The sequence below is a fragment of the Penicillium solitum genome (assembly GCF_028829755.1).
Source record: "Penicillium solitum strain IBT 25940 chromosome Unknown utg000009l_segment0_segment0, whole genome shotgun sequence".
NCBI lineage: Eukaryota > Fungi > Ascomycota > Eurotiomycetes > Eurotiales > Aspergillaceae > Penicillium > Penicillium solitum.
In genome coordinates, this window is record NW_027072128.1 from 4,170,071 (window position 1) to 4,189,263 (window position 19,193).

At 48.9% G+C, this 19,193-nt stretch overlaps 9 protein-coding genes across 9 annotated transcripts; 6 read left to right on the forward strand and 3 right to left on the reverse strand.

The window, feature by feature from the left end:
* Positions 1 to 404: 404 nt before the first annotated feature.
* ubc2 (E2 ubiquitin-conjugating protein RAD6) lies at positions 405 to 1,568 on the forward strand. Its single transcript, XM_040961655.2, has 4 exons — positions 405 to 529; positions 704 to 768; positions 828 to 1,052; positions 1,117 to 1,568. The coding sequence occupies exons 1-4, from the start codon at positions 488 to 490 to the stop codon at positions 1,241 to 1,243; spliced, it is 459 nt and encodes a 152-aa protein (XP_040807926.1). The 5' UTR covers positions 405 to 487; the 3' UTR covers positions 1,244 to 1,568.
* Positions 1,569 to 2,038: 470 nt separating this feature from the next.
* N7455_012687 (putative kinesin family protein (KinA)) lies at positions 2,039 to 5,060 on the forward strand (the record flags this gene model as incomplete). Its single annotated transcript, XM_040961631.2, has 5 exons — positions 2,039 to 2,043; positions 2,099 to 2,124; positions 2,194 to 2,288; positions 2,343 to 4,768; positions 4,832 to 5,060. 5 exons carry the CDS (start codon positions 2,039 to 2,041, stop codon positions 5,058 to 5,060), a joined length of 2,781 nt encoding a protein of 926 aa, XP_040807899.1.
* Positions 5,061 to 5,612: 552 nt separating this feature from the next.
* N7455_012688 (EF-hand domain-containing protein) lies at positions 5,613 to 6,723 on the reverse strand. Its single transcript, XM_040961643.2, has 3 exons — positions 6,475 to 6,723; positions 6,108 to 6,403; positions 5,613 to 6,050 (listed from the first exon to the last, which is right to left on the reverse strand). Exons 1-3 carry the CDS (start codon positions 6,593 to 6,595, stop codon positions 5,871 to 5,873), a joined length of 597 nt encoding a protein of 198 aa, XP_040807890.2. The 5' UTR covers positions 6,596 to 6,723; the 3' UTR covers positions 5,613 to 5,870.
* Positions 6,724 to 7,281: 558 nt separating this feature from the next.
* On the reverse strand, positions 7,282 to 9,679 carry N7455_012689 (transmembrane 9 family protein). Its single transcript, XM_040961661.2, has 4 exons — positions 8,392 to 9,679; positions 7,998 to 8,335; positions 7,495 to 7,930; positions 7,282 to 7,439 (listed from the first exon to the last, which is right to left on the reverse strand). Exons 1-4 carry the CDS (start codon positions 9,491 to 9,493, stop codon positions 7,372 to 7,374), a joined length of 1,944 nt encoding a protein of 647 aa, XP_040807906.1. The 5' UTR covers positions 9,494 to 9,679; the 3' UTR covers positions 7,282 to 7,371.
* A 181-nt stretch (positions 9,680 to 9,860) lies between these two features.
* Positions 9,861 to 10,997, forward strand: lcp5 (small subunit rRNA maturation protein LCP5; the record flags this gene model as incomplete). Its single annotated transcript, XM_040961649.2, has 1 exon — positions 9,861 to 10,997. The coding sequence occupies one exon, from the start codon at positions 9,861 to 9,863 to the stop codon at positions 10,995 to 10,997; it is 1,137 nt and encodes a 378-aa protein (XP_040807923.2).
* A 537-nt stretch (positions 10,998 to 11,534) lies between these two features.
* Positions 11,535 to 12,289, forward strand: N7455_012691 (uncharacterized protein; the record flags this gene model as incomplete). Its single annotated transcript, XM_040961659.1, has 3 exons — positions 11,535 to 11,547; positions 11,598 to 11,810; positions 11,883 to 12,289. 3 exons carry the CDS (start codon positions 11,535 to 11,537, stop codon positions 12,287 to 12,289), a joined length of 633 nt encoding a protein of 210 aa, XP_040807904.1.
* A 219-nt stretch (positions 12,290 to 12,508) lies between these two features.
* Positions 12,509 to 14,134, reverse strand: N7455_012692 (flavin-containing monooxygenase; the record flags this gene model as incomplete). Its single annotated transcript, XM_040961639.1, has 2 exons — positions 12,509 to 13,795; positions 13,847 to 14,134. The coding sequence occupies 2 exons, from the start codon at positions 14,132 to 14,134 to the stop codon at positions 12,509 to 12,511; spliced, it is 1,575 nt and encodes a 524-aa protein (XP_040807909.1).
* A 1,071-nt stretch (positions 14,135 to 15,205) lies between these two features.
* N7455_012693 (uncharacterized protein) lies at positions 15,206 to 17,241 on the forward strand (the record flags this gene model as incomplete). Its single annotated transcript, XM_040961646.2, has 3 exons — positions 15,206 to 15,537; positions 15,667 to 15,997; positions 16,060 to 17,241. The coding sequence occupies 3 exons, from the start codon at positions 15,206 to 15,208 to the stop codon at positions 17,239 to 17,241; spliced, it is 1,845 nt and encodes a 614-aa protein (XP_040807900.2).
* Positions 17,242 to 17,524: 283 nt separating this feature from the next.
* N7455_012694 (FAD-binding oxidoreductase) lies at positions 17,525 to 19,129 on the forward strand (the record flags this gene model as incomplete). The annotated part of the gene is made up of 1 exon (XM_040961629.2): positions 17,525 to 19,129. The coding sequence occupies one exon, from the start codon at positions 17,525 to 17,527 to the stop codon at positions 19,127 to 19,129; it is 1,605 nt and encodes a 534-aa protein (XP_040807897.2).
* Positions 19,130 to 19,193: the final 64 nt, after the last annotated feature.

Here is a 19,193-nt window from a genome sequence, read left to right on the forward strand (position 1 = left end):
AGATAGTGTGAGTGAGTGGACGACAAGTTAACAGTACTGAAGGATGGAAGGGTTATGAGAGGAGAGAATCAAGAACGAAGAGCTGAGGAATGCTCTTGCATGTGCATGCCGGAATTCAACCGCCCGTACAACCGCCTATAACCGCCACTCCGCTTGAACCGAGGTTCCCAAGGCGGTCGCCGTGGCCCGGGCCCCCGGGGGCTATCCATGGATGACATAATACTTGCTGAGTCAACCTTGGAAGAGCTCTCTTGATTTACGTCTAGCCCATTTTGGTTGGTTTCTCCATTGAGATATTTCCTCCGATCTTCCCCTCCATCGCTTCGCTGCATATCGCCTACCGTATCAATGACCTTTTGGGTTTCTTCTCCTCACCCTTTCCTTTCCTTCTACCCTGAGTTTCTCTGCAAAGTCCTGATCTTGGCTACATACAAACAGCTTTAATAACCGATTTTAATCACTTTACGCCTCTCCCGATTGTTCTATCATGTCTACATCCGCCCGCCGTCGTCTCATGCGGGACTTCAAGGTACGCGCCAATATCATCACCCTGCTTTGGGGTTATTTGAACGTCCCCACTGTATCCGTACATGGGCTCGCCTGAAACTTTTCCTGCGTTCCTCGTGTGCCCGATTTACTTCTTAGATTCTTTGGTGTTCTAAGTCCAAAATGATTCGCCCCCGCTAACATTTCATACTCGTAGCGCATGCAAACCGATCCTCCAGCCGGCGTCTCTGCATCTCCAGTTGCCGATAATGTCATGACATGGTATGGTTCTTCCGCAGTATGCTATGAGGCTCTTCACAATGATTCTGATGAAATGTCAGGAATGCCGTCATCATTGGCCCCGCCGACACGCCGTTCGAAGATGGTACATTCCGCCTGGTTATGAACTTCGAAGAACAATACCCCAACAAGCCCCCGGGTGTGAAATTTATAAGCCAGATGTTCCATCCCAATGTGTATGGAACCGGCGAGCTCTGCCTCGATATTCTGCAGAACCGCTGGAGTCCGACATATGATGTGGCGGCTATTCTTACTAGCATTCAAAGGTAGGGCGGGCTTGGTTGTGAAAGATTACTACACATATACTAATATGCGGCTTGTCAATTCTAGTCTTTTGAATGACCCCAACACTTCATCTCCGGCCAACGTCGAGGCCTCGAACCTCTACAAAGACAACCGCAAAGAGTATACCAAGCGAGTGCGAGAGACAGTCGAGAAAAGCTGGGAGGATAACTGAACCAACAAATTCGTTCAGCCGAGTTTGATGGGCTGACACTCTTATGAATGAGCGCAACAGCTTGACCGTTTGATCTGCACAGCATGGGGTTTCTGGCGCTTGGTATCTTGTTCTTTCAGGTTGTGTACTCTTTCTCTCTCCTCTTTTTTTTGACGTCGTTTTCTTTACATTTCATATTTCCTCTCTCTTTTTTTGATATCTCTAGTTCATGGTTCTTCGTCCTTTCCCAAGTCATGTCAGGCGAGCTTACAAGATGAGTCTCATACTCATAGTTTTTTGATGCATTAGCCTGCTTTCCCTGCAAACTTTGCGCTTTGATCCCTTGGCATGTGCTCTGTAGAGAATATAAATGGGCATGTAAGTAAACTAGATATTCGATTACTTATGTATGTACATACATAAGATATCTGCTTCCTTGTAATTAAGCTTATCTGCAGGATGGTTGCATATCCGAGTCCGGGGGCGGTAAGCCTAAACGGGGTGACTGTCAACAGTTGAAATCCCACTCTTTCGCGTTAACCCCCTCCCCTGCAAAGTCCCGTTGTAGGTCTTCTTGGTTTGGCCGTCCTTTCTTTGCGGCCTGACTGTTGCTTTATTTTTTTCCTCCTTCATTCAGCGTTTTGGTCCACGGTGCACGTGGACCCCCTGATCCTCAACCCCCTCCTCCGAGCCACTACACCGTAACAGACGAGTTCCAATTTGAAACGCCTCTGACGAATTCCGAGGTCCACCTACCCCTTCTCGGGGTATATTTTCTAGCTTGCGCGTGTCATAGCCAAGTCACACTCTACAAACATGGCGTGAGTATACGCTCGGTCCTATCGTGCGTTGGCCATCGCTAATCTGGTTCCACAGGTCCGCGGGGTCGAACACCATCAAGGGTATGCACAAACTGGCACAATAAACCAAGGCGCATTTTACTGGGGTTGAGACTGATTGTACATCTATAGTGGTTGCTAGGTTCCGTCCGCAAAACAAGGTCGAATTGTCCTCTGGGGGTAAGCCCATCGTCGAATTCGAGAATGAAGAGTCATGTAGCATCAACGTGAGTCCGATCTGAAGCTAGAACTCACGAGGGCTATACTGACCGATATTTTAGTCCCGAGAGGGCACAGGGGCCTTTACGTTTGATCGGGTGTTCCCTATGGACACCGCGCAAAACGACATCTTCGACTTCTCTATCCGACCGACTGTGGACGATATTCTAAATGGATATAACGGCACAGTTTTTGCCTATGGTCAGACTGGTGCCGGAAAATCATATACGATGATGGGTTCCGACATCGATGATGACATAGGGAAAGGTATCATTCCACGCATGATCGAGCAAATCTTCGCCAGTATCTTGACTAGCCCGAGCAACATCGAGTACACCGTACGGGTTAGCTATATGGAAATCTACATGGAGCGGATCCGTGATTTACTCGTGCCCCAAAACGACAACTTACCGGTCCACGAAGAGAAAGCTCGCGGAGTCTACGTTAAAGGATTGCTGGAAGTCTACGTATCCAGTGTGCAGGAGGTCTACGAAGTTATGCGCCGGGGAGGAGCAGCACGCGCCGTCGCGGCAACCAACATGAACCAAGAATCGTCTCGCTCCCACTCCATCTTCGTTATCACCGTCACCCAGAAAAATGTCGAGACTGGGTCCGCCAAGAGTGGTCAATTGTTTTTGGTTGATTTGGCCGGTAGTGAAAAGGTCGGAAAGACCGGCGCAAGTGGCCAGACTCTGGAGGAGGCCAAGAAGATCAACAAGAGTTTGAGTGCGCTGGGAATGGTCATCAACGCATTGACTGATGGCAAATCGACACACATTCCTTACCGTGATTCCAAACTCACTCGAATTCTCCAAGAATCCCTCGGTGGTAACTCTCGAACGACCTTGATTATCAACTGTTCGCCCAGCAGCTACAACGATGCGGAAACAATCTCAACCTTGCGTTTCGGTGTGCGCGCCAAGGCCATCAAGAACAAGGCCAAGGTCAATGCAGAGCTGAGCTCATCTGAGATGAAGCAACTGCTGCGCAAGGCGCAAAGTCAAATGACGAATTTCGAAAGCTACATCTCAGCGCTTGAGGGCGAAGTTAGCATGTGGCGTAGCGGTGATAGCGTTCCCAGGGACCAATGGACCCCTTCGCGAGGAAACGAAATTGTCAGCGCCGCGAAGACTGAAGCCCGCGCCCCGCGACCGGGTACCCCCTCGCGTTTACAGGAGACTGCGCGTTCAGAAACCCCCCGCCCAGATTCACGGGTTGGAGATCGGTCCAGCACTCCCAGCCTGGTGCTGGAGAAGGACGAGCGTGAGGAATTCTTGCGCCGTGAGAATGAGTTCCAGGATCAGCTCTCGGAGAAGGAGTCACACATTGTCAACGTGGAGCGCAGCCTCCGCGAGGCACGCGACGAGCTTAGGTCTATGAAGGAGAATGGTGCACGAACAGGCAAGGATAATGAACGCTTAGGAACAGAAGTCAACGAGCTCCGCATGCAGCTCGAGAAGGTCTCCTATGAGAGCAAGGAAGCCGCCATCACCATGGATGGCCTCCGGGAGGCCAACTCGGAACTCACAGGCGAGCTAGATGAAGTAAAGCAGCAGCTTCTAGATGTCCGAATGAGGGCAAAGGAGACCACTGCGGCACTTGATGAGAAGGAAAAGAAGAAGACTGAAAAGATGGCGAAGATGATGGCTGGGTTTGACCTCGGTGGCGATGTGTTCTCCGATAACGAACGCAAGCTGCAGGATCTCATCCAGCGTGTCGATGCTCTACACCAAATCAGCTCCGAAGGTGAAGTCATTGCACCAGACGACATCCTTGACCTTCGCACGAATCTCCTCGAGGCGCAAGGCTTTATCCGACAAGCCGAGCTGACCGTGAACGACCGAAGTGACTTTGGCGAGCTGCAGGACAGCCGCCGTGCAGACCTGGAAAAGAGGCTAGATGAACTGCAACAAGAGTATGAGAGTCTCCTGACGCGCAACTTGGGCGAGGGCGACGTGGAAGAGATTCGAGGACGACTAGAGCAGGTTTACGTGACAAAGAAGGAGGCTGAGACTGCGGCGGCGGAGGATCTTCGCTCTGACATTTCGCGCAAGGATGAGGAATTGACTAAGTTGCGACAATCTCTTGTCGACACCCAGTCCCGAACCTCCACCAATGGTGCTGCAAGCAAGACTTTGCAGCAGCAGATCACCGAGTTCGATGCCATGAAGAAGTCTCTCATGCGTGACCTGCAGAACCGCTGCGAGCGTGTTGTCGAGTTGGAAATCTCCTTGGACGATGCACGAGAGCAGTATAACAACGTCCTTCGATCATCAAACAACCGGGCTCAGCAGAAGAAGATGGCCTTCTTGGAGCGCAACCTCGAGCAATTGACCCATGTACAACGTCAACTTGTGGAACAAAACAGTAGTTTGAAGAAGGAGGTCGCAATCGCTGAGCGAAAATTGATTGCAAGAAACGAGCGCATTGCCAGCCTGGAAGCCCTGCTCCAGGAGAGCCAAGAGAAGCTTACCCAAGCCAACCACCGGTATGCGTTAACTGATTCCTCCGGATTTTGCTCGACAATACTCAATACTAACTACGCTGATAGATTCGAAGCTCAACTCACCGCTGTCAAAGAACGTCTCGAAGCGGCGAAGCAAGGCTCCACCCGCGGCTTACCTAGCATGGATGGGAATGCGAGTTTTAGCTTCGGGGGTTCGCGCATCGCGAAGCCACTACGCGGGGGTGGTGACGGGCCGGCGAATGCGAACGTCGCGGGCGTACAATCGCAAGAAGCGACCGGGAAGCGCAGCAGCTGGTTTTTTGATCGCCGATGATCCTGGCCCACTGTCAGAAAGCTGCTCGTTCCTTGCACAACTGCTTCTGAGGCTTGATGGTAGTCTGCCGTGCGCCCCAGATCTCGTGCAATTCGTGCTTCTTTCACTAGCATGTGGTTGATATTGGCTAATATTGGTCTATATTGATTCCTCTTTACGCTGTCTCACGAGTCTCTTCTTTTTCTTCTTTGATCATCTGATCAGCAGGCTTTTCTTGTTTCTGATGTGATTTTGATACATATTTTCTTTCCCATGTTTCTATGGTTTTTTTTTTTTCTTTTTCATTCCAGTACATTAGATCGCACCCTGCATGCCGGAGGCTGGCTCTTGCGTCTTCCAGATACCCTTGTACATCAATTCCAGATAGAATGGAGAAGAGCTAGTAGTTAGTCTGCGGCGGGGTCGACTTTAGTGATTTTGATGTGACATACTACTCCATATGAGATGATAGTGGATTGATTCAATCCCCGTCAAAGCCAGCTCATGATTCCCGTTCTGTCTGAAGGAGGTTATAGTCTTTACGTAGCAGAACACAGTCAAAGTCGAATCAAAGTCGGATCAAACTCGGAGTCCAAAGCCAAGTCGATAGACACTGTATACATACACACTTCACTACCAAGATTGTACTTGTCTCAAATATACAAAAGACATGGGGGGTAATCGAAAAGAAGAAGACAACACAAAATAAACTAGACAAACAGAGAAAATAGTGGAAATAAAAAAAGAAAACAGAGAATATGCAATGCATCCCCCTCGCCCGTCCAAAAGAGAATGCCTCACATTGCGCCAGTATTTCGCCCAAGCAACAATCTAAACCAATCCGTCGTAAAGCGACAAGGCACTGACGATGGTTTCATCCCGTTTGCTGCCTTCTTTGAATTCCTCGATGTCGAGACTGCCATTCTCATCCTTGTCCATCATCCGGAAGATCTTCCGTACACGTTTCTCCGGGGTATCTTCGTCCTCGGGGAGTTTCACCATAGATCCAACCTGTATCCCCGTTAGTTATTAGGATATGATTTTCACAACCCCCTGTTGTACACATACCATCTTATAGATCGCCTCGACAATGGCCAGCATTTCGTCATAAGTGATTTTCCCATCGCCATCAATATCGTACAATTGGAATGCCCAATCCAGCTTATCCTCCATCTTGCCGCGCGAAGTCACGGAAAGGGCGCAGATAAACTCTTTGAAATCAATCATCCCACTGTTGTCCGAATCGAAAACGCGAAAGACATAATTGGCAAAGGATGAAGGGTCGCCGAAGGGGAAGAACTGCCGGTAGATTTTCTGGAACTCTTCCTTGGTCAGGGTACCGGAGGGGCAGTCCTTGAGGAATCCTATAGACATGCCCACAATTAGTGAATCGCTCTTGAATTTTGTCTCATATGTGTCCTATATCTCCGCATACCTTTATACCATTGTTGTAGCTCCTTCTTATCGAAATGTGTTGCCCTTTGCAGCTCATCGAGCTGCGTCGGCGAAAGCTTTGATTGACTGCGGAACACGGGGTCAGCGCGGGTTCTCTGCATTCGGTTCACGTGGTATTCCACATCTCAGACCGAAAGTACGGGGCCTTTGGTCCTGGCTTCTTCCCCGAGATAAACGCGGATCCTGAAACCCGCGGGGTCCGTTCCACCGCAATTTCAAACAATGAGAGGCTGGTAGAACTTACGACTTGCCCATGGTCAGAAACACCTCGAACAGTATCAAGCGCACCAAGTTCAAACCAAATCGGGGAGAGGTGGTCCTGCAATGGGCTCGGTGGTGACGCGGGGTAAAAACAGGCGGGATGTGTGGCTGAGTTGTGGCGAGTTGGTCTACGCAAGGAGTGGCCCGAGCGACTTAAAGATGAAACAAGATGGAACAAGGTGGAACAAGATAAACTAATACAACAAATTCGGGTTTCTAAGAATAGAGAAGAGGTTGAAGACGGGTGGCGAGAGAGAGAGAGAGACAACGGGGAAGTCCAGAACATCCCGAGGCTCTGGGCTTGGCACTTTTTCTATCAACTTGACAATCTCATTATATCGGCGTATAGGTACCTACCTAAGGTATATATACATACTAGTCCACTTTCATTTCTCCATATCAAAACATTTGTAATCTATCTGTGATGAGGTAGAACTTCTCTCCAGGCATTGAGGACGGGGCTTATTTTTTTCGAGAGAAGTAAAAAAACAAAAAGAAGAGAGAAAAAAAAAAAAAAAAAAACACCCAAAAAACAGACGAGAATAGGGGAAGTCTTCTCTCATGTGAAGACCCCGAGATGCAAGGCTAAATGTTACAAGCACCAATAGGAAGACATTTAATCCACCTTGATGGAGCCATAGATACGGTGGATGAATGCCCAACTGGCGAAGAAACCAATGGAACCTGGACAGAAGTTAGCAAAAAAGCCCATCCGGAAGATACGGAATGAAAAACGTACCAGTCAGAACAAACACAACAAAGGCGATCAACGCCGAATAGCCCACATAGAGCACCGCTCCAGTTATTCCACCAAAGCTAACCCGTGTCGCCCAGAAAATGAGTGCATTCACAAAGACATACCCTCCGGTCATACCCGCGCCGATAAATGCACGCCAGTGCCACCGGTAGTTCTCTGCACATAGCAAGAAATATACCAGCAAGACGGTAGTAGCCGCAGAGGTAATGATCATCAGGCCGTAGCAGAGGAACAGGAAGCCAAACATGTAGTAGATCTTGTTGGTCCAGAGGGAGGTCATAATGAAGTACAGCTCGACGAAAATCGCACCGAAGGGCAGAATTCCAGTCAGCAGAATTGATGGAATTGTACGCAGGCTACCAGCCATCGGAGGAATCTGCCGGGGGATTTGGTTTGTTTTAGTAGGACCCTCGAGCGGCTATTGGAAAGTGAGGTGAGGTTAGTTGTTTGAATGGTTGCATATTAAGAGGGAGGGATGTTGATACCGATTGCTTGAATCCCAACCAGCTGCCTGCCACACTCAATGGCACACTGATAACAAACCAGATCAATACCAGTGCCAACATAGTTCCAAATGGCACGGCACCACTAGATCCCTTTGCCCAAACAAATAGATTCAGCGTGAAGAAAGTACCAAATATAATGCCAGGGATGAACAAAGGTGTCATGATAATGTTGCGCCTCCAAGCATCGCCACCGAATGTTTTATACACTCGCGCCGACACGTAACCACCGATACCACCGAAAAGGGCGGAAATCAGGAGAATGGCAGTAGCCAGGAATCCACGGTTGGAAGGAGAGAGGAGGCCAAGCAGGGCAAATGCTAAAAATTCAAAAATTAGTACCCAAGAGGAGAAGAGCGTGAATCGGACTACCTACCAACCGTCACACCGGTCATCATAAACAGCTGGGCGCCGTTGCCAACCATCACACTCAGCAGCAATGGAGACTGGGGGCACCGGAAGACGTCACCGTGGACCAACTTCCAGCCAGAATCCTCCTGGACTCCGTCTTCGATCGCAGCCGAAGTACTATCCAAATCCTCCAGGTTGAACGAATCCAGCCGGTTATAGCGAGCAATATCCTTCTTGAGTGCGCGGACTAGAATCATGCTGACCATACCCACGAGGAAAACCACAAACACAGCGGAGTTGATGAGAGAGAACCAGTGGATCTTGGGGTCATAGACATGAAGATACTTATCCCACCGGGTAGCCCAGGCTGTGGGGGACTCCTTCCAGTACACACTATACGTCCAGGTGACTGTAGTCTCCCCATCCTCGTCGAGCGTAAGGACATTGCCCGGGGTACCACATTCAGCAGCTCCACCTTCTAAATTCCGGGAATCCTTGCGAGACTCGGGCTGGACAAGCACTCCAACAACGCGATATTTATCCTTGCCGCCGAAGCCCACCTTATGGTAATCAATCACAATATCGTAGTGATTGTTGAGCAGAGCCTGCCCGTTATCATCCAGATCACCCAGAGAGAAGCCGGGGCTGTAGAATTTGGTCTTGGTAACACCGTCATAGTTCAACTGCGCGGCTGGGAGCCCGTCCACAATCCAGTTAATGTTGTAGCCCTGAGCTATTCGCCGATTGGTCCATTTTGCGCTCCGATCGTCGAATTTGGCCTCTGCACATATCGATTTGCACGTCTCGTTCTTTGCCATGTGAAGCTCGAATGGCGAGGTGCGAATTCGATCACCGAATAGAATGCTCCCCAGAGATTCCCTCACATCTTTAGGACCGTCTGCGGGTCGGCAGAACCCAAAGGCTGGATGATAGTAGTCATATGAGAAGACCGAATGAAGCTGATCATCGCGAGACAGGCTGGGGGTGAGGTGGTTGACATAAAGTGGAACTGCTTGTCCTTCGTCGTAGGAGGTTGGTGCAACACCTGGGAGGTAAAAGGCCGTAGTTAAAGAAGGGATGGCCAGGAGAGTCGACGAGAGAAAAAACGCTCGATCGGTGAACCGCATGTTGAGTGTCTCTATAGAATTTGGGAGCCTGGAAATCAACCTCAATTGTTTGTTTGGCAGAGGATAGGAGTAGAGCTAGGGTCTCAATGGGCGTTCGTGAAAGAAAAGGGGGTTCTTTACAGCGAGAAGCTACCCTAGGAAGTCGGAATCACGGTCTCATCTATGAGAAACTCGCGATACTCGAAGAGAGGTAAAAAATGCCAAAGTAACAACCTGCGAGTGACAGACTGGCAATGACGATCTACGGATGCCTGGTTGGGTGCCTTGGTGCCTTGTGCTTATCACACGTGACTGGGGTTATCGTCGAAGCGGCCAAATTTTTTTGTTTCGCGAATTATTGTTCTCTATAAACCATCGACTTTCAACCATGGCTCCAGCACAGGCGTCTGCACGCCCTCAAAGTCTATCGACATTGCTCGAGACTCTGAACACCTGTCTATCGACAACTTCCTCCTCTCTACCCAAGCCACACCAGGATGCGCCTTCCGATGTCACGATCGAGCCTCCCCAAGATGGCATCTCTCTCCTCGACACCAAGAGCGAAATCCTCCTCTCCTACTTGCAAAACCTCGTATTCCTGATTATCTTCCAACTGCGAAATGTATCGGCGAAACAAGCCCCGAAAGAGAAGAGCCAATCGACGGACAACTCCCTCGAAGATGATATTCGCAAGAAATTGATCGAGCTTCGAGTATTCCTCGAGCGTGGTGTTCGTCCTTTGGAAGGGCGATTGAAGTACCAGGTGGACAAGGTTATCAAGGCCGCAGAGGATGCGGAGCGGACCGAGAAGGCTCAGCCAGCCAAGACCAAGAAAAGCCGCAAAGCCGCGACATCAGACAGTGAAGCCTCGGGTGAAGACGAAGATGCGAGCGGTAGCGAGGATGAAGACGACATCGATGAAATGGCCTACCGACCCAATGTTTCTGCCTTTACTAAGGGAGTGGCCGAGCAGAAGAAGGCCCAGCCCTCCAAGGGCGTCGCCGAAGGACCCGGAGATGGCATTTATCGTCCCCCTAGGATTATGCCGACTTCCCTGCCTACGACGGAACGCCGCGAACGCCAGGACCGCAGGCCCATTCGATCCAACGTCATTGATGAATTTGTCAGCGCTGAAATGTCGTCCGCGCCTATGGCCGAGCCCAGTATCGGCAGCACAATCATTGATGGTGGCCGAACGGTCAAGTCGAAGAAAGACCGAGAGCGCGAGGCAGAGCGTACCACCTACGAAGAGACCAACTTTGTCCGATTGCCTAAAGAGACAAAGAAGGAATTGGCCAAACGGGGTCGCGGAAAGGATACTACATACGGTGGCGATGAATGGAAGGGACTCAACGAGGGCGCAGATAACATTGAACGTCTCACCCGGAGAACCAAAAGCAATGGCGCCGCACTTGAAAAGAGTCGGAAGCGAGTCCGCAACGAGGACGGGCAACGCGGTGATGGTGTGGGCATGGGTCAAATCTTCGACAAGCGACGAAAGAAGGTTGACAGTTGGAAGCGGTAAAAAGTGGTTGCAGCGGGCAATTTCCATGTTCAAAGGCGTTTCTTTCTGGCATTCAATCACTTTGGAGTTTTCTTGATTACCCAAGGTCCATCTTGACCAATGCATATCTATATCTACATTCTACGACATACATTGAAGGATATGATTTCACCGAATCAATTCAATCTATGGCTGTGTGTGTATGCTGTGCCTTACCGCCGGAAGATTATGACTCGGCATGCCGACCAAGACCGGCATCTGGCATATAACCTTGGAACCCTCCTAAGGCTGATAGTAGGATAATCTTGGATATCTCTATAAACCATGTGATGGAAGAAACCGCCTGTTTAAGAAGCACTTCTTTATTTGGGTAAATATGTAGCTGTCAACTTTGATGTGACCACGACAGATGAGATTCACATGTCAAACCCAGAGCTGGATCGTCCAGTATGACGTCATTGTATCCCCCCAGCCAACTTGATGTCTTGATATCTTCGAAGGTTGATATCTTTTGTTTCTTTTCTTTCCAACACTCTTAAACCTTGAACCTTGATTAAAATGGAAAACCCAGGTGCGTTGTCAATTTGATCTTCCGTGTTTATCTCCTGCTCATCCTTATAGTGGCCGAGATACCTACCGTTATCCAGCGTCTGACACAGTCGCCGCCGTCTTTGCAAGAAACCGTCCTCAATCAGTATTTCACCAACAATGCATCTTTTGTTCATCCATTCTGCCGAGTACCCAACTTTGAAGGTAGCAGATGGTGGGTTTCAAAGATATTCCAATGGTACAAGATCATGTCACCCCGGATCGAGCTAGAGATTCATTCTATCGGTATGTCAATACGAGAAGCTCAAGGTCGCGGACGGCATAGTTTTGACTGCAAACTCTGACCCAATCCTCTAGCATTTGATGAGGATAAACTCAAGCTCTATGTGAATATGTCACAGATCTTCTCCATTTGGCTTGTTCCATTCCATGTCGCTCCGGTGACTCTCACAACGGTCTTGGATCTGACCCACGACTCGGTCAAGAGTCAGGCTACGACCAATGGCGACCATAAGCTGTACTACATTTCCAAGCAAGAAGATCTGTATCAAACATCGGAGTTTGTCAAGTTTATCATGCCACATATTGGGTATTGGATTGTTTTCGGTTGGCATCTCTTTGCAACCCTTTTCTGTGTCCTGGGTGTGAGTTTGCTATGGCCTATACTGTGGCTGGAAGAGGAGGGTTATATCCCAGGTCGCTTTTTGCGCGGGGGAAATCTGGCTTACAACATGGAGAAGAAGATACCAGAAATTAAAGGGTAATGATGGAGTAGATTTTCTATCGTCAGGTGGGAATTGTTGAATACAGACGCTATGTCTAATTTTATATATTTTATACCACATACAATACATGTGTCCTTGGTAATTGTATTCCAAACCTGCCAACAAAGCATTTTATTCAAAATTATGATGACCCTCATAGCTGTCACTTCGCTGCACATGCATCCTCCATGGCATTCGCCACGTTCATGGCATCCCAATTCAATGAGCTTTCTTTGACTTGCGCTGTTTCTTCAGCTCCCTGCGGAATGAGTTCTCTTGTTCCACAAATCTCAAGGGCAAGCCTCGACCAATACCGAAAAACACAAACAACGCCCACTTCCAACGGAACGGGTTGACAATAAGGACAAAGAAGTACCAGTAGATCAGTTCAGCGTAGGTGAAGAAGTCAAATGCTCCGGTGGGTGCGAGACGTTTCATAAACCTGGTGAAATCAATCCAGGTCTTCATCCACCCTTCAGTAGGTCTGGTCAATGGGTCGGTCAAGAACATGAGCAGGAATCGCGTGTAGATTCCAATGTGCATATTGCCCACTGTACCAATCGCATCGACGTAGGTACTGTTGTTTGCGCAAATATCCGGGTACTTGGGTGGGAAGACTTGGAGATACCAACTAGGCGGTCCGTAGGGTTCATCGAAGCACTCATCGGGCAAAAAGGTCAATGAAGGCCGTTTGAAACCAGTTGCCATGACGATGATATCTCCCTCGACCAGTTGTTCGCGGCCAGGTCCTCCCTTGGGGACGCCTTTAGATCGATAGTTAAACATGACACCTTTCTCTTCCACAGAGACGATGTCACCTCGTAACCAATGGGCTTTGCCCTCACGGATCTGGTTAAACAGCTCGTCGTTGGCCATTGGAGTCCCTGTAAATATTCCCTTGTCTGTCGGCGCAATGTCTTGCAGATCACGATAGAAAAACTTGCGCAGCAACCATTCGGGAATCCACGAGAGTGAGGTTTCCTGGCCAAGGATATTGCACGCTAGCAGAGACTGCACGAGTATATTGCGAGGAATGATCCATTTATCGGACCGAGAAAGAACATCAATCTCGGCAGCCTCATTCTTGACGGCGAACTCCAAGGCCTCGATGGCACTAGCTCCACCTCCCACAATGAGCACCTTTTTGCCTTTGGCGTCTTTGCCATCCAATTCAGAGGAGTGGTAGATTTGGCCCTTGAATTTTTCCTGACTCGGTAGCGGCGGCATCTTAGGATCTCCACACACTCCTACCGTAGCCAAGATACCGTCGAAGCGGCCATACTGCTCTTCGTCATTGTTGATAATCCACTGGCCGTTCTTGGTCTTTTTCACGGACGTAACTTTAGTCTCGAAGGTAGTGCGTCTTTCCAGATCATATCTCTTCCAAACATTGACGATTTGTTCTTTGATCTGTTGCTGCGTGGGATATGCGCTGTCGAACTGGACCGAAGGATGGAAACGGTACATGACACTGTGGACTTGTAATGCGGAGGTGGAATTGACTCTCTATAAAGGTATTAGTAGGTATTTTACCTAAAAATAAAAGGTAGAACTGACACTCCAGATGCCTCCCAATCCTTGTTCTTTGGGTCTAGATTCAAACAATTGGACATCGAAGCCATTGCCAACACAGTGGGCAGCCGAGGACACACCGGTCAGGCCTGCGCCAATGACTGCAACTCTCTTTCGAGGAAGATTTGCATTCTGAGCGGTAGGGGGTGGGGGTATAGGAGAAAATATGTAAACCAACACGGCTTGCATAGCCATGTAGAGCCAAGTAAAGGTCTCTACGAATGGATGCCGGATGAACGCCGATAGCGCCGAGATCAAGGACTCAGAACCCATGATTTTTTTATTTTTCTTTTTGCACAAGTGAGAATTGAGGACAATTGAGAAGGAAAAAAAAGAAGAAGAAACAAAAATATTTGTACTTCCAGTTTCCCAGTGCTGTGACGTTATGCTCTTTTACATGTGATGGCCCCGGGGTACAGATTAGATGACATCATCTAAGAGAGAACCTGAATTTTTGGGCAAAAGAGGATCCCAGACACGTACCTACATACTGTAGCACATGTTTAGGTAGACCATAGCCTATGAGATACTATTATATAGTAGTAGTCTATGTATTGACTTGATTTATTCTCCATAATAGTCTCCACATAAGGAAATCCCATGTGAAATTGGTCTACCTTGCTCATTCCACCAATATCGACCAGTTTTAACAAGGTGTGCTTCAGAATACAATACTGTTGGGGTGTCTATAATCACAACAAAGATGAATTAAGTGCAGAGTAATCTGACTATGGGGATTTAAAGGAAACTGAGTGATAGTACAATATATCACTCTCTGAGAGCTATATAGTTATATATAGACGTGGAATACACCTATTAAATGACAGAGAAGTATTATTTCTAGGAGAGTTATTCTGAAGGTATAGCCTTGATCGATTATGTTTTAAACGGTAGATGATAATCATCATCAAATATTGCGTAGACATATAACCATTTTTATGTTGCATATTGTATAGATCATCGAGGTATGGACCGTGTGGTATAGCTAAAATATAGGTACCAGCCTATTGAAACCAGACTAGGGTTACTAGAATAGATTATCTATTGATGCCATATCCATTAGCACACTCCATGCCTTACCATAATTGAATATAATTGAATATAACTAACTATAATTGCAAATTTGAATCAATTCCCCTCCATGGACATCCATAGTTGTTATACAAAGGGCGGTCACGGGTTCTGCCATCAATGCCGTCAATAGATGAGCCTCTTGACTCTGCGACCCTCCGGGGTTTGGTTTCTTTGACCGTTAAGAATCTTTAAATGACACAATGATCGTTCAATCGAATTAATTCTTCTGGTGCGACTCTACCAGTCAACCAAGCATTTCGCTCTTTCAACATGGGTCAAACTCCCGTCCTCGACCAATTCCTCGGCAGTCTGCAGGAATTGGTCCAGAAGCGCGATGGTGCCAAAGTTCAGGACTTTCTTCAGCTCGAGCCTCCGCTCTCTGACATTTACAAGCGCATGGTCGGTGAGCTACGACAGCACTATGCCCCGGGCTCCAAAACCGACGCCGAACTACTTCAACGATGCGAGCCTCTCGTGCCGCGATCCAAGGGTGGCTCATGGACGGCGTTCCCGACTTTCGTCAAGCTCTACCTGATCTTCCTGCGCGATATGAATACCGACAATTTATTGGAAACATACAACCAATTGAAGGCGCTGCTCAAGTAAGTTTTGCTGCCCTCGTGGTGGATTCTGAATGCACGCTGTGGCCCCCGTCCCCCCCCCCCCCCAGACGAGGATGCTACTCATATCTTCAAGCTTGAAAGCTGACCCAACCTTCTCATCAACTGCAGTCAGTGTGTGCTCGCCCTCGGAGATAGTCAAATGGGTGTCGTCGTTCTTCCTACGGTTCTCTACTTGTCCAAAGTTCTGGCAAAATTGGCAATGGGCCTCGATCGTCGGCCGGACCTGATCGCGCATATTCGACGAATGGAAGGTCTGGCGGATCAGGACGAGAGCATTGAGAAGGTGACTTTGGTGGAGAAATCGGCCAATGTGGTGCGCGAAGCCTTCATCAAGTGCCTCACTGATCGCACCGGCACCCCCGGCCCTACTGGCAAGCCGGAGGGCAAGCGCATCGGTATCTATCTCATGGCTAATCTCTGCCTGAAACTGCTATTCCAGGTATGGAGGCCTATCCCATAATATTTTACCTTCTTTCGGAGCTTGATGCTGACAGAACACAGTGCGGCAAACTACGTAACGCCGAGCAGATGTTTGCAAGCATCAGCGCCCAATCACCCCCCTTGGCCTTCTTCCCAGCCTCACAGCGTGTCACCTACCTCTACTACCTCGGGCGATACCTTTTCGCCAATAACCTCTTCTTCCCCGCCCGCATCGCTTTGCAGGCCGCCTATGACCAATGTCACCGCCAGGCCATAAGCCAACGACACTTGATCCTCTCATACCTCATTCCGTGCAACATCATCTTGGGCCGATTCCCATCCCAGGCCCTCCTCCAACGACCGGAAGCACAGGGTTTAGCAGCACACCTACAGCCACTATGCCAATTGATTGTCCGGGGAGATTACCTGGCTTTCCGACAACATCTATTATTTGGCTCGCCGACCGCCCAATGGTTTGCACGTAAAGGCATTCTGTTTACCCTCCGAAATCGATGTGAGATTCTCGTGTGGCGATCTTTTGCACGCAAGGTTTTCATGTATGGAGGTTCTTATGGAGGTCCACAAGCGCAGGCGCAGAAGGGACCTCCACCAGTCCTCAACCTTAAAAAGCTCGTTGTGGCTACCCGATGGCTACAAAGGCAGCACGCATCATCCGGAAATGGCCCGGCCAGTACTGTGATGACGCCCCACGTCTATGGATCACAAGTCGTTTCCGAACCTACAGATATCGACTACGCTCGCCTAGAAGGGGCAGATGGAAGGGCCAGCCCCACCACCGATCAAGAGATACTAGGAAAATATGGTGATTTCTTGGCTCCGGATGGATTTTACACCGAGGAAGGGCGATCACAGCCTAATCTACCGGGTCAATTGGTCGATGGAGACCCAGAAGAGAACTATGGCGATTACGAACTGGATCCATATGCGTACGATCTCGACGATAGGACAGAGGCAGACATATCCATTATGCAAGAGATTGAGTCGATCTTCGCATCCTTGATTACACAAGGGCTGATGGGCGGTTACCTTCTCCATCGTGAGCCTCGATTCGCCGTTCCTGGTGCCAAAATCAAAGGGATCTTACCCACAGGATTCCCTAATGTTTGGCAAACCATCTCTGCTCGTGAAAGTCATGATTCTAGTGTTCCTGGTTGGGTACAGCCTCGGGCGCCTACAATCGGAGCAGCTGGAGGTGGTAGGGTAGTCAATCTTGCTGGAGCGCGCCCAGTTGGCCTCCAATAAGTTTGGGTTTTCTATTCTGTTTTTATTTTATTTTTATGTTGATGATACCGATATTGTAGGTTCTGAATTTGATTTCATACAATTGCTACATGTACATAATGTACATAGATAACTACATGGAATGTAGTGGATGTTCACAGTGGATGTCACTTTAAATGCGGAGACCCCCGGGACCCTCCCCTCATTCTCCTCATTCCATTCCCTTCCAAGGTTGTGTCTTGTGTCTTGTATCTCACATCTTCTGGCTTTTGCTTATATTTACTTACTTTCTTTTATATCTATAATGGATCATACTACAGCTGTACGGGAAATCTCAACACGGGTATCAGACTTCCACAGTCGCCAGCAACCATTTCGTATATATCATGGTACCACCAACAGTACTCGGCCCTCCAATCGATCACTCTCCAACACAGTCAGCACTGAACCTCTCACGCACATAATCGAGATCGATATCGACCGATGTACAGTTATAGTTGAGCCCAATGTCTCTATGGGTGCTCTGGTGGCTGCCACCAAGGCCCATGGTTTGGTCCCTTTGGTGGTTGTCGAGTTCCCCAACATCTCGGTTGGTGGCGGGTTCTCGGGGACATCCGGGGAGAGTAGCTCTTTCCGCGAGGGATTCTTCGATCATACAGTCAATTGGATTGAAATGGTCCTGGCAGATGGTCAGGTGGTGAAGGCATACAATGACCGCGTCGAGACGGCACCGGAACTGGCGGATAAACAATCTGACTTGTTCTGGGGCACCGCATCTTCCTTTGGCACCTTGGGAGTAGTCACTCTATTGGAGATTCGATTGAAAAAGTCACAGCCATTGGTGGAGCTGAAATATTATGTCAATTCCAACATGAAGGATGCGGTGCGGGCCTTTGAAGAGGCTAGCGCTGATCCAAGCACTGAATATCTGGACGGAATCGTCTATGCACGGGACAAGATCGTCGTTTGTGCTGGAAGGCAAGTTGAGAAAACTTCTAATGTAAAGCTGAGACACTTTACGCGCCGACAAGACGATTGGTTCTATTTGCATGTCAACCGAATTGCTCAATCCAAGATCTCCCACGTGTCCGACCGAGAGAGTTCACCTCACATGCCAGATGCAGTGGACTACATTCCTCTCACTGACTATCTTTTCCGTTATGATCGAGGTGGTTTCTGGGTTGCCCGTTATGCTTTTCGCTACTTCTGTGTTCCATTCACCTTCCTTACACGTTGGATTCTCAACCGATTCATGCACACCCAGGTGATGTATCACGCCCTACATGTCAGTGGGCTTGCGCGTCGATATATCATCCAAGATGTCGGTGTACCAATATCCACTGCTGCCGAGTTCCTGGACTGGCTGGACCAGCCTGAAAACTTCGGACAATATCCGCTTTGGCTCTGTCCGCTACCACCAGGAAGTGCCGGTGGGTTGGAAGGAGAGTCGGTGGGTGGCGGCAAGGGAGCCAGTGTGGATACACAGAGAACTCAACTGCTCAATTTTGGGATCTGGGGGCCTGCTGCTACTACGGATCAAGCCGGATTCGTGGCTCAAAATCGGCAGCTTGAACACAAAGTTCACAGTCTGGGGGGAAAGAAATGGCTATATGCACATACTTACTATACAGAGGAAGAGTTTTGGACCATCTACAACAAGCCCGGTTATGATTCTCTACGGGAAAAATACCATGCACAACACCTTCCATCCCTGTATGAAAAGGTTCGAGTGCACGACTCCGATCTCCCTGGTCCGCATCGGGGAGAGTTCGAGAGTGGGTGGAAGGGATCAATCAAACGTGCCCTTTGGGACGTCTGGCCATTTTGTGGTCTTTACGGGGTTTACAAGGCTTGGAGAGGAGGAGACTATCTGTTGCAAAAAGAGATTCCCAAGAAGAAGGCCGATTGAATAGGATAGTTCGAAGATATCCAGGGTATCGATGCATTTCGTCCATCCAGGAACGCCAGGCCAT

Coding starts and splice junctions, on each gene's coding strand:
- ubc2 (XM_040961655.2), top strand. CDS start 488: ATGTCTACATCCGCCCGCCGTCGTCTCATGCGGGACTTCAAG. Junction 530..703: donor GTCTCATGCGGGACTTCAAG/GTACGCGCCAAT, acceptor TCATACTCGTAG/CGCATGCAAACCGATCCTCC. Junction 769..827: donor GCCGATAATGTCATGACATG/GTATGGTTCTTC, acceptor ATGAAATGTCAG/GAATGCCGTCATCATTGGCC.
- N7455_012689 (XM_040961661.2), bottom strand. CDS start 9,493: ATGCGGTTCACCGATCGAGCGTTTTTTCTCTCGTCGACTCTCCTGGCC. Junction 8,336..8,391: donor GATGACCGGTGTGACGGTTG/GTAGGTAGTCCG, acceptor TTGAATTTTTAG/CATTTGCCCTGCTTGGCCTC. Junction 7,931..7,997: donor GGTTGGGATTCAAGCAATCG/GTATCAACATCC, acceptor ACTTTCCAATAG/CCGCTCGAGGGTCCTACTAA.
- N7455_012688 (XM_040961643.2), bottom strand. CDS start 6,595: ATGCAGAGAACCCGCGCTGACCCCGTGTTCCGCAGTCAATCAAAGCTT. Junction 6,404..6,474: donor GCTACAACAATGGTATAAAG/GTATGCGGAGAT, acceptor GCATGTCTATAG/GATTCCTCAAGGACTGCCCC. Junction 6,051..6,107: donor TCGAGGCGATCTATAAGATG/GTATGTGTACAA, acceptor ACGGGGATACAG/GTTGGATCTATGGTGAAACT.